Genomic DNA, 13,215 nt, shown 5'->3' with positions numbered 1-13,215 from the left:
GCCGGCCGGCGGTGTGCCGCTCCCCTGCGGAAGTGGGGAATGTGGCCAGGGGGAACTGCCCTTCCACGGAGGTGGAAGGGATAGTAGCCAACCCGGGAAGAACCAGCAGCAAACCCGGGGAGGGCCGAGCAGACGAAAGAACAGCGCAGGGTCCTGTGTTGCTCCTCCACGAAGAGGGGGAGTGACATAATGGTGCCGTGACTCGGATATGAAGCCTAGGCAGGGTTTAGTGTCGTTCCTCCACGAAGAGGGGGAGCGACATAATGGTGCCGTGACTCGGATATGAAGCCTAGGCAGGGTTTAGTGTCGTTCCTCCACGAAGAGGGGGAGCGACACCTGTGATAACACACGTGTTGCATGTTGTCTAGCCACAGTTCCTGGACCCTTTACATCCATGGAACAAGCGCATCCCAGACTCCTAATGCCCTTGGAGCCTGTTCTGGGTCCACACATGTATGAGCCCTGCTCTTTTAAAATGGTATATGATATGGCCAGAGTTGTTGGTCCAACAGGGCCCCCTGGTGTGGGATACGCCAGCACACATTTTTGTGCTAGCGTACCCCACAAAATGGGGCATTTTTGATAATTTTTGTAGAGTCATTATCTACTGTCTAAGCCTGAGTCCCTGGAGCTGGGTCCCTCCAAAGGAGCTGCCTTTTGCTAAGGGGTCTTACAAACCATTGCTACCTCTCCCAAGGGAAATACGCCCAGGGCAGTGGTTCCTGCCTGGCTTTCTTAGGTTTCTGAGAGGTGGGGGTGTCCACAAAGCAAGGCAGGAAGGCACCCGAGGCTCTGCTCTGAGCAGAACAGGGCTGCAGGGGTGGGGTCTCTGCACCTGCTCTGCCTCTGGTGATGCCCGCCTCTCCTCCACTGCCAGGGTTGTGGTCAGCGTTCCCCTGAGTACAGTTTGCAGAGTCTCCCATTGGAGCTTTCAGACACCCTGTAAAGTGGGTGGCTCTCATCTGTTTTGTCCTTGTCCATTTCATAGAGGAGCACACAGAGGCACCTTCCCTTGCCCTCAGTCACGTCGCTAGGAAAGGAAGAGCTGGGTTTGGTCTTGGGTCTGTCTGACCTCAGCACACCACTCTCTCTCCCCCTTGATGCTGCCTGTCTCTAAGCTGCCTCTCCAGCCACAGCCACATTTCAGTTTGTTTCTTGCCACCATCACTTATGTACCTCCCAGCATGGCCTGGGCTCTGAGAGGGGGAAATTTCCAGCAAGCGGGACGGTGTCCATGGTGCCAGGTGGCTTGGTGAGCCAGGCCTGCCTGTGCCCACAGTTCTAGGGCAACTTCACACCCAAGCGTCCCTCACCTGCCAGAGTCCACCTCTTGTCCTTCAGCGGCTGTGCCGGTTACCCTCTTCTCCCCCCAGTCTGGGAGGCGAGCGGCTTTGAGGGGACTCCAAGCACCAGCCGATTGCTCAGTGACATCTCGGCCTGCAGATGAGGAACTGACGGGGTGGCCTCAGGGAAGCTGCCTAACCTCAGCCTCCCTCCCTAGCAGACAGAACAAGGCGCTCTGCCTGCCACTCAAGGCAGTGAGGACAGGAAGGCCAGGGATGAAGGCAGGATGGCCCCAGAGGAATCTGGGAGGTGGGCACAAAGGCTGAAACCCAAGAAGCCAAGAGAGCCATGTGGGGCTGTGCCCTGGTGCACCTGCTGCCCTCTGGCGCACAGCCGCTAGCCCCTGTGGCCACCCAGTTTTACATCAACAGGAATGAAAGGATAGGAAAATCTTAGCTTTTCGGCAGCCACAGGGGCTAGCGGCTAACCCTGGATGGCACAGACATGCCCATCATTCCAGAAAACCTGACCCGACGCACTGGCTAGTTTCTTCTCTGCCCCATTTCATCTGCCCCTACCCCTGCCCCTGCTTCAAACCCCTCCTCCTTCCCCAGCTACCCAACCTCACAGGAAATGGTTAAAGCAAATGATGCTTGGTGGGGACAGCTCAAGCTCCTGGCAGGGTGAGACTGCCAGGATTCACCTGAATCTCCTTACTTAGGTGCAAAGCCCGAGACAGTGTACATGAGTTTGCTGCACAAGCAATGAACACAAGAACTCAGCTTTATATCTACACATGTGGGTCCCCACCACTCCACACGCTGGGCTCACACAGGCAGGCACCAGGTCTCCAAGTTCTAGGCCTTTGGTTTTCTAATGGTTCATAGCCCACTGGGCAGGAGCCTGCTTTCTTTCCCCATTTGGACCGGCTGGCTGGGTTGGGATAATCAGGCTGGGAGAGGAAGATGCTGGTGCCTCCTCTCCCCTTCTCCTGAAACCAGGCCACTCATCTGCTCCAGCAGCCCTACTTCAAACCTTCTCCAGGCCTCCCCTTACCCTCATGCCCTCCCTCTCCGATACTCCCATCATCTCGCCCTCTCCAGGGGCAACACAGCCCGTGCCAGGGGCTCCATTATCATTGGCCACCATGTCACCCACCCTTTACCCAAGAGCAGCCGGTCAGACCGTCCACCTGAGCCGAAACAGTCTTGGTGTCGGTGCTGCTCCCCGCCCACCTCCTCCCAGCGCCCTGTCGCTGTGTACTGCTCACCTGTTTCTCCCCAGATGGGCAGGTACTCGTCCTGCTGAATGTCCAGCATGATCTCCAGCCCGTTGCCTGTCCCTCCCTTGACCGTGGTGAGCAGCGGCTTGCCGTCCTCGCCTGAGTTAAACATGTAACACTTCCCATATTTTGTAAACACCTGAAGGAGAGAAGAGAGAGAGAGAAGCACATGGTGACTTCAGGCTGGGCTCCAGAGACTGGTAAGACCCCAGAAATGCCAGAGTGGACCAGAGTCCCCACAACCCATCACAACCAACCTTTTTTGGGGACCAAAAATTTCTCACTCTGGCTGACGCCCCAACTTTAGCCAAGTGGGATCAAAGAACACATCTGGACATCATTTGGGATTTGTGGAATAGGATCTGGTTTCCTCTCCCTCTGTAGACAGGCCTTGGGATATCCTGTCCACTTCCACACACTAACCATCATCTCCAATCCACTCCTCTGGCCTGAGCTCTCACCCAGCCTCCAAACACCAGATCTCTGTGTCTGACAAACACCCTTCAGGTGTCTCACAGGTCCCTGATGCTCAGCAGGTGCCAGAAGGACACACCTCCTCGCTCAGCTTCCCCACCCCATGGCCATTCTCTTGCATTCCTGCCTTGGGGAGCAATACTGCCACTGGCTGAGGGCTCAGAATCAGCATCCTCTCCTCCTCCACGTCTAGCCAGCCAGCGAGACTGTAACACTACCCACGTGTCTTGAATGGAGCCTTTCTCCTTGCATACTGCTGTAATTAGGAGCCAAGTGATTCTTGCCTGGGCCACTCTGATTTCCTAGCTGGACTCCCGGATTTCAGACAACCTTCTCCAGTCCGTCCTCTAAGCTGTCATCGCTCACTCTTTCTGAGGGCAAACCTGACCATGTTAATCTTGTACTGGAAATCTGTCAGAGCTCCCCAATCCCTTTATGCTAAAATCCAGACCGTCCACACTCAGCCTCTGTGATGCACCCCACCAATGCCTCCTACCTTCCACAGTACTGCCTTCCACCCAAGTCCACCGGCATCCAACAGAAGGTAAATGCACAAGCCCAGGGACTGTGTCTGCTTGCTCACGGAGGTTTCTATCCCTAGTGGCTAGCATGCACCTGGCATAGGAGGTGCCCCACATATATATGTTGACTGAATGAGTGGGTGGAGTCAGAACAAAGCACTGGCAGCACCCTGGGCTACATCCTGCTGACTGACATATGATTGTCTTCTGTTTGCTGCTTCTGCTGCCTTCTCTCTGCCCGGGCAACCTCTAGCTGTTCTGCCAGGCTGGGCTGACACATGTCTTCTTCAGGAAGCCTCCCTGAGACACTGGACCAAGCTGGGCCACTGTCCCTCCTCACCGTTCTCCCTGCTCCTTCACCACATGTCCACTGCATGTGGCTGTTGATAACCAATTCTGCCTCCCTCCTGAATTTGACTCTGCCTCTCATTTCTGAACCCCAGCCAAGGAGTGCATTGCTGGCACACAGTAGGGACTTGATGAGAGCATGACTATGAAGATGGAGAGTGACTGTGTGGGAAACGACCAGGACAAGGAACAGAACTTTGTCCAAAGTTTGAGGGTGCCACTTACTAGTTACATGTCTTTGGGTGAATGGAATAAACCCTCCAAGCTTCAATGATTTATAAAATGGGGATCTAATAGCCCTTGCCTTTGTTACCTCTCTAGGTTACCAAGAGGCTCAACTGAGATAATACCCACAAAAGTACTTGGAAAATTATAAAATCTTTCTACAAATGCTATGGGTTTTTGTGATTTTATAACTGGCTTGGAACCTCAGGCTGAAGCCAAGATGTACCTGGCAAAACTGGCTGGCAGGGAGCCAGGCCTACTGCACTGGACTCCAGCAGCCACTGAGACTGTGGCCCAGGCCACCTCCATGACCATGCTATATTGCACTGGCCAATTCCGCAGCAGGGAGGCCACGGGGAGGCCTGCTGGCTTCCAGTGCTCCAGTGCAGAGACAGGTAAACAGCAGGAGTGAGCATCAGTAGCTGCAGATCTCAATGGCTGCAAGAAGCGAGGGAGAGGGACCCCACCACATGCCAGACACTGTGCTAGACACTCATCCATGTTATCTGGTTAAACCCTTGCAACTGTGACACAGGTGGTATTGCTTTTCCCACTGTACAGAGAGATCCAGGGCCCAGACAGGTGACATAACTTGCTCAAGATCACACAGCCAGCGAGTAGAGAAGTTGAGATTCAAATCCATATCTGTCTGATTTTCCGAGTGTGTGTGTGTGTGTGTGTGTGTGTGTGTATCTGTGTGTCCTGGGAGAGACATCAGGGGCTTTGTCATTGGGACATGTCCAGGACATAGGATGCCCCTGTCTTGCTTTTTCCATCAGCCAATCAATATTCATATGCACATGCTCCTACTATGTGCAAGGATCATGGGGACTGTAAAGAAGTATAAGACCTACTAGCTGCCTTCAGAACTTGTAGGAAGGACTAGCAAAATACCAGAGTCTACTCTTTGCTATATAAGATAGCACTGAGTCCCTGGCCAGCTGCCCACTGCAGAACAGCCTGGCCTTACTCTTTGCTTTCCCACTGGGAAGAACACTGGAAGTACCACAATGTTCATAACAAATGAAGTTTTTTAAAAGAACTGGGTTTTATCATCATGACTGCATACTGCAATTGAACTTGGCTAATAAACTTGTCCCCTGGAGAGACGCTCTTAGGGACCACTGAAACGAACAGATAAGAGCATTTCATAGTTAGCACAGCCATGGAGAGGGGTTGAACACACCTGGAGCGACTGCTGGGGGGCTCCAATATGGCTTTTCTCTGTGGACACTCTAAATATCCTGTATCCAAAACTGCTTATCCCATTAATTCCCCTATCTGTATGAAGACATTTGTAAGGAAAAGTAAATTTCAGCTTAGCTTCAGATTCTTCCAAGTTCCAACTCCCTTGGTGTCCCTTGCCCCACCATTTGGTCCTTGGATTTAGCATATTGTGCTAGAGGTAGACCGCGAGGTCTATTTCTGAAGTCAGCTCTGCCAAACATGCTGAGGATGTGGGTAAAGGCACTACCCCTCCCTGAGGCCAGAGGACGATGACAAAGCATAAGAACCCAAGGGGGTCTGACCAGTCACCTCGTTCGCCCCGACTTTGCAGACAAGGAAACAGAGACCTGAGAGAGAAGTGATTGTTGCAAGGTCACACAGCAAGGACACGTCCAGCAGGGATCCTGACCTGATTATGCGGGCCACCCCCAGTTTCCCCACTTAGAGAAGAGATGGAAGATCTAGGGGATAGCCAAAGTCTCCCCCACCTGCGAATTTCATCACTGACCGAGCGTCTGCCCTATGTAGCAGGTGAAGAACTGAAGCCTCTCAAGCTGTCATCTTTCCCTGTGGAGGAGGGGCAGACAGGGAGCCAACAGGGACACACCCCTCATGCTCCAAGGCCCCTGGAAGCTGAACACTCATCTGCTTTTCCCCACCCTTCCCGCTGGGCAGGTTGACAAATATACCAGGTGTGAGCTGACCCAGGTCAGGGTTGGTCAGGGCCGGGGAGCTGACGGGTGACTTTAGCTAAGTGATGCTTTGTGATGGCCAAGTTCTCGATTGAGCCAGGGCCACCAGGATGAGCCCTAAAATCCCGTGGTGGCTTCCTGGTGTATTTAGGAGGAAGCCTCCGGTCCTCAGGCTGTTGGCCTTTCTCCCTCATCCACATGCCTCAGTGGGCCTCTGCTGTTCCTGGGATATGCAGCGAGCTTCTCCACACAGAGTCTTTCCACAGGCCGCTGCTTCTGCCTGGCCAGCTCCTGCAAAGCCACTTCCTCCCAGGAGCCTGGCTTGATCACCCCAGCCCTCCACTCCCAGCCTCCTCCTACATCAGGCTTCAGGTGTTACAACCTCACACTCCCTGTAGTTTTCCTTTCCAGCACATCAGAGTGTGTAACTAGGAGCAGGCATTTGGTGTAAGGGCTAAGCCCTGACTTGGAATGTCTGCAGCCTGTATCAGAGTGCCCAAGTTCCAGTCCTGCCTCTGCTCCGGAGTTCAGCTTCCCGCTAATGCACACCCTGGGAAGCAGTAGCGACAGCTCAAGTACTTGGGTCCCTTCCACTCATGTTGCAGACCTGGAATGAGTTCTTGGCGCCTGGCTTTTTTTTGACAGGCAGAGTTAGTGAGAGAGAGAGACAGAGACAGAGAGAAAGGTCTTCCTTTGCCGTTGGTTCACCTCCCAAATGGCAGATCTGGAGCCAGGAGCCAGGTGCTTCTCCTGGTCTCCCATGCCGGTGCAGGGCCCAAGCACTCGGGCCATCCTCCACTGCCCTCCCAGGCCACAGCAGAGAGCTGGCCTGGAAGAGAAGCAACTGGGACAGAATCTGGTGCCCCAACCAGGACTAGAACCCGGTGTGCTGGTGCCACAGGTGGAGGATTAGCCTAGTGATTCATGGCGCCGGCCGGCTCCTGGCTTTGACCTGGCACAGTTCAGCTGTTGTGGGCATTTGAGTCAGGGGTGGTGGAGGTGAACCAGCAGATGGGAGACCTCTTTCAAAAAAAGTGTGTAACTTGATGGTTGTGTGATTATTGTTGGAACATGTCTCTTCCCACTAGAGTGTAAGCTTCAAGAGGTCAGGGACTATGTGTCTTCTTGAATGAGTCAATGAGTGAACAGACTCCAAGGTGCTACTGCCTTGTGTCCCCCTACTCACCTCTGGGAGGCGTCCCTCCGCATTGGCTGGTCTCACCTAGTTCTAGCCAGACTTCATGCAAACACCTTGTTCCTCTCTTTCTCTTTCTCTGCTTCTCACTTAAGTGCATGTAAGCATTTCTGCTTACTTTTCCATGAGAGGACTAGAGAAAATAATCCTTTGAGGAACAGACGGCAGGGGGCAGTCTACCTGTGTAGACTGGGTGCTGGGGAAGGGGCTCAGAGATGGCCGAGGGTCTGCTGGCTGCATTGCCGGCTGCTGGCCGGGGCTGCTGAGCCTGCTGCTCCTGCCCAGCCCTGCTCCGAGGATTATTTTCCTCGCTGCTCAACATCAAAGGCTGAAGAGCTATTTACACACAGAGCAATTTTGCCACAGACGTGTGACAAGATGCAGCTCTCCTTCCCCTTCTCGGGGCATAATGATGTGTAAGTGGAGCACACGCTTCGAATTTACGCCTTATTGCCCCCAGCCAGAAAATACAATTTATTTAAGTCCAGACTGTTGGGCTGAGCTCGCTGCTGCTCCAGACGTGCCATTCTCCCAGGCATTCCCCTGCCTTCCTGGGAGAGCTGACAGCTCCATTGTGGATGGCAGGGATGGGTATGCTGGCTTCCTAAGAGTTTAGAATTGTACCTGTTGGGCTTGTAAGAATTAAGCAGAAGGCACAGATTTCAAATGCAGATCTCCAAGAGTGAGGGAGTGGTTTATGAAATGGGTCCCACAGGGTGGGCACTGGGTGCAGTGGTTAAGTTGCTGTGTAAGACGCCCACGTCTCACACTGGAGTGCCGGGTTTGAGCCCTGGTTCCAGCCTCTTGCTAATGTGCACCCTGGGAGGTAGTGGTGTTGGGTTAAGTAGCTTGGCTCCCTACCACCCATGTGGAGACCTGGATTGAGTTTCTGCTCTTGGCTTTGGCCTGGCCCAGCCTTGGCTACTGGTGCCATATGGGGAGTGAATCAACAGGTTGAGAGCCATCTAACTGGATGCATCTATCTGTGTCTCTTCCTTCCAAAAATGTTTTAAATAAAAAATGGGGAGCCAGTGCTTTGGCGTAGCAGATAAAGCTACCGCCAGCAGTGCCGGCATCCCATATGGGTGCTGGTTCCAGTCCCAGCTGCTCTACTTCCAATCCAGCTCTCTGCTGTGGCCTGGGAAAGCAGTGGAAGATGGCCCAAGTCGTTGGGCCCCTGCACCCACATGGGAGACCAGGAAGAAGCACCTGGCTCCTGGCTTCGGATCAGCACAGATCCGACCATTGCAGCCATTTGGGGAGTGAACCAGCGGATGGAAGACCTTTCTCTTTGTCTCTCCCTCTGTCTGTAATTCTACCTCTCAAATAAATAAAATCTTTAAAAAAAGAAGGAACAATGGGCTTTAGAGCTGGATGGGAAGGGACCCAGGCAGCTTCTGGCTCCTGAATTCTGTAACCCTGAATACATGCAGCAATTTCAGAGTCCTCTCTGAAAGCCAGGACAAATGATCTTGCCACATGGTTTAGGGCCTAAAGGAGAGGGTGAAAGTGGATTTGTTGGGAAGATTCCCTAATCCACATGTTTACTGTTTATGAATCTATATGGGGATCCGTGTTTTCCCTGCTCAGCAGAAGACAGGTGAAGTATTTAGGGGACAGTGGGGGGAGGGGTCAGAGATAAACTGGAGGAGAGGAGCACTGGGGGTTCCTGTCCTGTCCTGCTATGCTCACACAACACCAAGCTCGTCGTAAACAAACTAGGGAGAATGAAGAGAGCCAGCTGCCACGCACTGCCGATTCCCTAATAATGTTAAGTCCGCTGCCGGAAGCCCCGGGCAGCCGACGAGATTACTGGGAGGCCACAGAATTCTGGAGGAGATGCACTTCGAAAATCGACACTTGAATTCCAGCAAGCGAATAATAACCAGTCCCTGCTATAGAGGACACCGCCTCTCTTAGGCTGGCACAAAGTTAGAGGAACACGGACACTAGAGTGAGCAGCCGGTCTCACAGTGCTCCTGGTGACCCTAAAGGTAGCTCTGAGATCACAGCCCAGCTTTGGTGCCCTCCCCAGCGGCCTCCGGTGCTGTCACTTATTATCGGCCATCTCTAAAGGTACCGCAGTCCTATGAGGCTGGTGACATCATCACCATTTTACAGATAAGGAAACTGAGGCCCAGGAGGTTGAGCTAGGTCACGGCTGATGAAGTGGAGAGGCCAGGGTGAAATTTATCCTCGCCTAATTCCAAAGCCTGTGCTCCGTGCTCCCTGCTCTCTGCTCCTTGAAGCTATGGTTCAGACCCTTTCCTCCTCCCGGCAGACAGGTGAGACCAGTGCTTTGCTGACATGAAGGGGGTTTGGGAGGGAGCGCAGCTCAGAGCCAGGCACCAAAAACCTTCCTGTTCAAACTTCTCGGAGAGTCTAGAGTTCAGAGAGGTGAGGTGGCTTGCCTCGAGTCACACAGCTTGTTTGGAAGGAGAAGTCTGGCTGTGGCTTGGTGGCTAAAGCCTTCTGTTTGCTCATACCAGGGGCTGCAGGTGAAGGCTGGGACCCTTAGACCAGGGCATTGTACCCAGGAGTAAGAGTGAGACTGGTAATTGCTGCCACCCTCGGGCCAGCATGGGGCTTGCTGTGACCTGTGGGTGCACCTGCCTTACAGGTAAAGTAGACTTCTTGCTGGGAGAAGTTAAGAACAACCGATACCCACAGAGACACAGTTTTTTTGGACCAATTAAAAGTGCAAACAACACTCCTACACCGTGTACCCACTTAAGAAAATAAATTATGTATAAGTCCCTGCAGGAACTGTAGATACATCCACTTACTCGCACACGACGGCCTGCAAGCTTCAAACCTTCCAACCCATTTATTAGTCCTGACCTTTAGGGCTTTTCCTAGGCAATGAGTTTCTCGTCTCTTCTTGCTTATTACACTTGAAGGAAATGAAATTGCACTGCTCTGAAGCGCCTCTAAAACTCAAGACTTTTTCTTTCCCTGAGTCGATTCAGCTTTCCTCTCAATGAGCTCCTGAAATTTCTCATTAGGCTGTTTTCAAAATAACATGCCAGTCATTTAACCGTGCTGGTGTTGTTTATCCCTCTTTCAAGCACATTTCACACAACTGGAAAGTGGGAGAGTGCGTCAGGTGGGTTATCAGACTTCCAGCAAAGAGAACACATCCGCCTCGCTTGTCTGATGTCGCAACTAAGATGCTCGGGAAAGACTACAGCCAAGGGAGTAAGAGCAAGGAGGCTGCCTAGAAGGTTCACTCTGAAGGCAAGGAATGTTCCTAGGAAAAGCCCGCTGGCCAACCATCTGCTCCTACAGCAGGAGTTCCCGAGCCTCTGTTATGTTTCAAGAGAGCTGCAGGAGAGCTGGCGATTAACCAGGAGATTAACAAGGCGATTCCTACAAGTGCCCACGAAAGCACCATCACGGGGTGGGTGTTGTTCTTGGGAAGGAAGGACACAGGAGAATGCAACCCCTCTGTTCAGGGACCCCTTCCCCGCCATCTTTTTCACAGCGCTGCTTTTCCTGGGAGGAACAAGAAGGAGGTATAGCTGTTGAGCATTCATATGAGTGGATGGATTGCCCGAAACAATCTATCTGCTAAGGGTCACCCAGCCCTTTGATGCAGGAGGATCAACCTGTGGACGAGCAAACTGAGGCTGTGAGGCTGAATACCTTGCACAAAGTCCTCCAGCTGGAGAGCAGTCTGCCTGATGTTTCCCTTTACATGTGGGCATTGTTAGGGCCCTGCCTTAGTTGAGTCTACAATCCTGGTAATGGGACCCTTCGCCCACTCCATGTCCCAGAGCCCAGCTGCTGGGGTGTGACACTTTCTGGGCTGGTTTTACTATGAGGCAGAGGCCCTCTTGCCCTCTGCCTCTAAGCCTGAAGCACAGCCATGGTCTCTTCTCCTGGGTGACTGTCCAGAGACTGTCAGCCCATGCAGGAAGACATGAGTGAGCAAAAAAAAAAAACTTGTAGAAAACAGGGCACCAGAAGACTACAAATCCATCAGTCGGAAAATGGCACAGAGGGGGACCACAGGGGATACTGGATTTTCCTTGGATTCAAACACTTCTGTGAGCAAATGTTCTTTTGGTGGAAGAGGTGTGAGATCAGAGGGGCAACGTCAAGGCGTTCTAGTCATATGCCCGAAAAGGTGTTCAAAACAGCAGCCTCTGCCTGTGAACCGCTCCCAACAGCTCCCACGGCAATCCCAGCTGGATCTGACTTGAGATGATGAAGAGGAGACATGGGGCACCAACAAGCAGCCCCTTACACTGGACTCCAGCACGGTTAGGTCAGGGGGTAGCAGGCATCTGAGCTGATGAGATTTCCAACAGGATGCAATCATGGGGGCTGCTCCTCTGAAGTCCCCATTGTCTGTCTCCTGCAGACAGCAGACTGTGCTGTTTTCATCTCTGGATTCCCAGGGCCTGGCCAAGCCCCTGGCACGTATTAAGCACTTAATGGGAGGTTTGGGTGAAAGAAAATCAGTCAGGGTATTGGGAGCCAGTCCAGCTGTCCCTGCTACTGATTTGGGGAAGTCATTTTATCTGTTTGCATCTTGATCCCTTGTCTTGGAAATGCTGGTAGAAGTGCCTTCCAATAGTTGTTGTAAAGATCAAAAGAGCTGTGGAGGGTCTTGAACCCCCAGCCCAGATGGTGAGCACTTCTCTTTGTGGTTTGGGTCATGCCTAAGTTCCCCAGGAGCCAGAGAGGAAAACAGATGCTGTTGGGTTGTGAAAATTGGGTCTAAGGTCTTGGTCCATCTGTGGCCACATCTGTGGCTCACTCCTTCATTCACTTAGTGAGCATTTATGAAGCACCTCGTGTATCTGAGGTGCTGCACCAGTCTTGGGGGCACATGGATGACTGTATCCTTTAGGAACGGCTTGAGGGATGGTGAGGGCAGGGTGCAGACACTGCAGCAGTGCACAGAAGGAAGCTGCCTGGTGGGCACCTGGGGAAATATTGCAGGATTTCCCCTAGAGATAGTGGTGATGCCGGTGGTATTCAGCAGGCTGGGACAGATCCCCTAAATGGGTTTCTGGTCTTAGCAAAGCCGTGTTAATGCTCTTAAGAAGACCAGTGATGACAACTCCTGCTTCCAGCTTCCTGCTGAGCCCTGCATATCCACACATCATTCACTCTTTCTCCTATTTCTGGAACCTGACACCCTCAGTGGGTTGACAACCACAGGCTCTGCTAAGGGACAGGCAGAAAGGGCAGAAGACGACAGACTGTGGCAGGAGATAGCCTGACTGTGTGCCAGGCACTGTGCACCATAAGTAATGGAGCTTAGCTCTCAGATGGTGGATAATTATTAAGGCAGGGATGCAGTGACTGACAGAGGCTGGCATCTGATTCCCTCCAAGGACTCCTCCCCACATCCAGCTCTCCCATCTGCCTGCTGCTCACAGGTCACCAAGCCAAACCTAGCTACACTGGGCCAGGACAGCTGAATGGAAAGAGCACCTTTCCAGGGAGCAAGGCTCGCTGTGATAAGCACCTTCCGAGCTGCAGGGAGCAGATCCAGGTGGGGTTCCACAGTGAAGGAGAAGGAGTGGCCATACGCCACCCCCAGTCCATTACCATGTCCAGATTTCTGGCCCTCTCGCCTGCCTGCCTCCCTGCTTTGATCCTACAGCCATGATTCCCACTGCCCAGCCCTGCTCTAATCTGTAGGCAAAGCAGACAGAAGGCAGGAACTGCTCAAGACACGGCAGCAGACACGCTGGGGATGTGGCCCCGAGGCCCGACACGTGCACAGGGCACGTCTTAGCCTGCGTTCTGATTACCCATGAGATACTGGATTCCAAGTGCCTTGGAGAGGATATTCACTTAATAAAATCAGCTAATATTATTATTACTAACAGGGATTCTGCACCTGAGCTCTGAATTCTGAGCTCTGGTAGGATGTAATTTCCAGGGTTCATGGTTCCCATTACAAGTTGTTTTTTTTTTCCCCAAGATTTCAATTTTTTAATTTACAAA

The 13,215-nt window shown here is 52.6% G+C and overlaps 1 protein-coding gene across 4 annotated transcripts in view; it reads right to left on the bottom strand.

Moving 5' to 3' along the window:
* Positions 1-13,215, bottom strand: part of ASIC2 (acid sensing ion channel subunit 2) — a 1,130,491-nt gene that overhangs the window by 119,419 nt on the left and 997,857 nt on the right. For all 4 annotated transcript variants that reach the window (XM_070061074.1, XM_051824639.2, XM_070061073.1 and 1 more), the window contains exon 2: positions 2,555-2,705. In XM_070061074.1, coding sequence (XP_069917175.1) covers positions 2,555-2,705 — 151 coding nt within the window. The remainder of the gene's footprint in view (positions 1-2,554; positions 2,706-13,215) is intronic.

This window comes from Oryctolagus cuniculus, chromosome 17, assembly GCF_964237555.1.
Source record: "Oryctolagus cuniculus chromosome 17, mOryCun1.1, whole genome shotgun sequence".
NCBI lineage: Eukaryota > Metazoa > Chordata > Mammalia > Lagomorpha > Leporidae > Oryctolagus > Oryctolagus cuniculus.
This window is presented reverse-complemented; position numbering and strand designations above follow the sequence as displayed.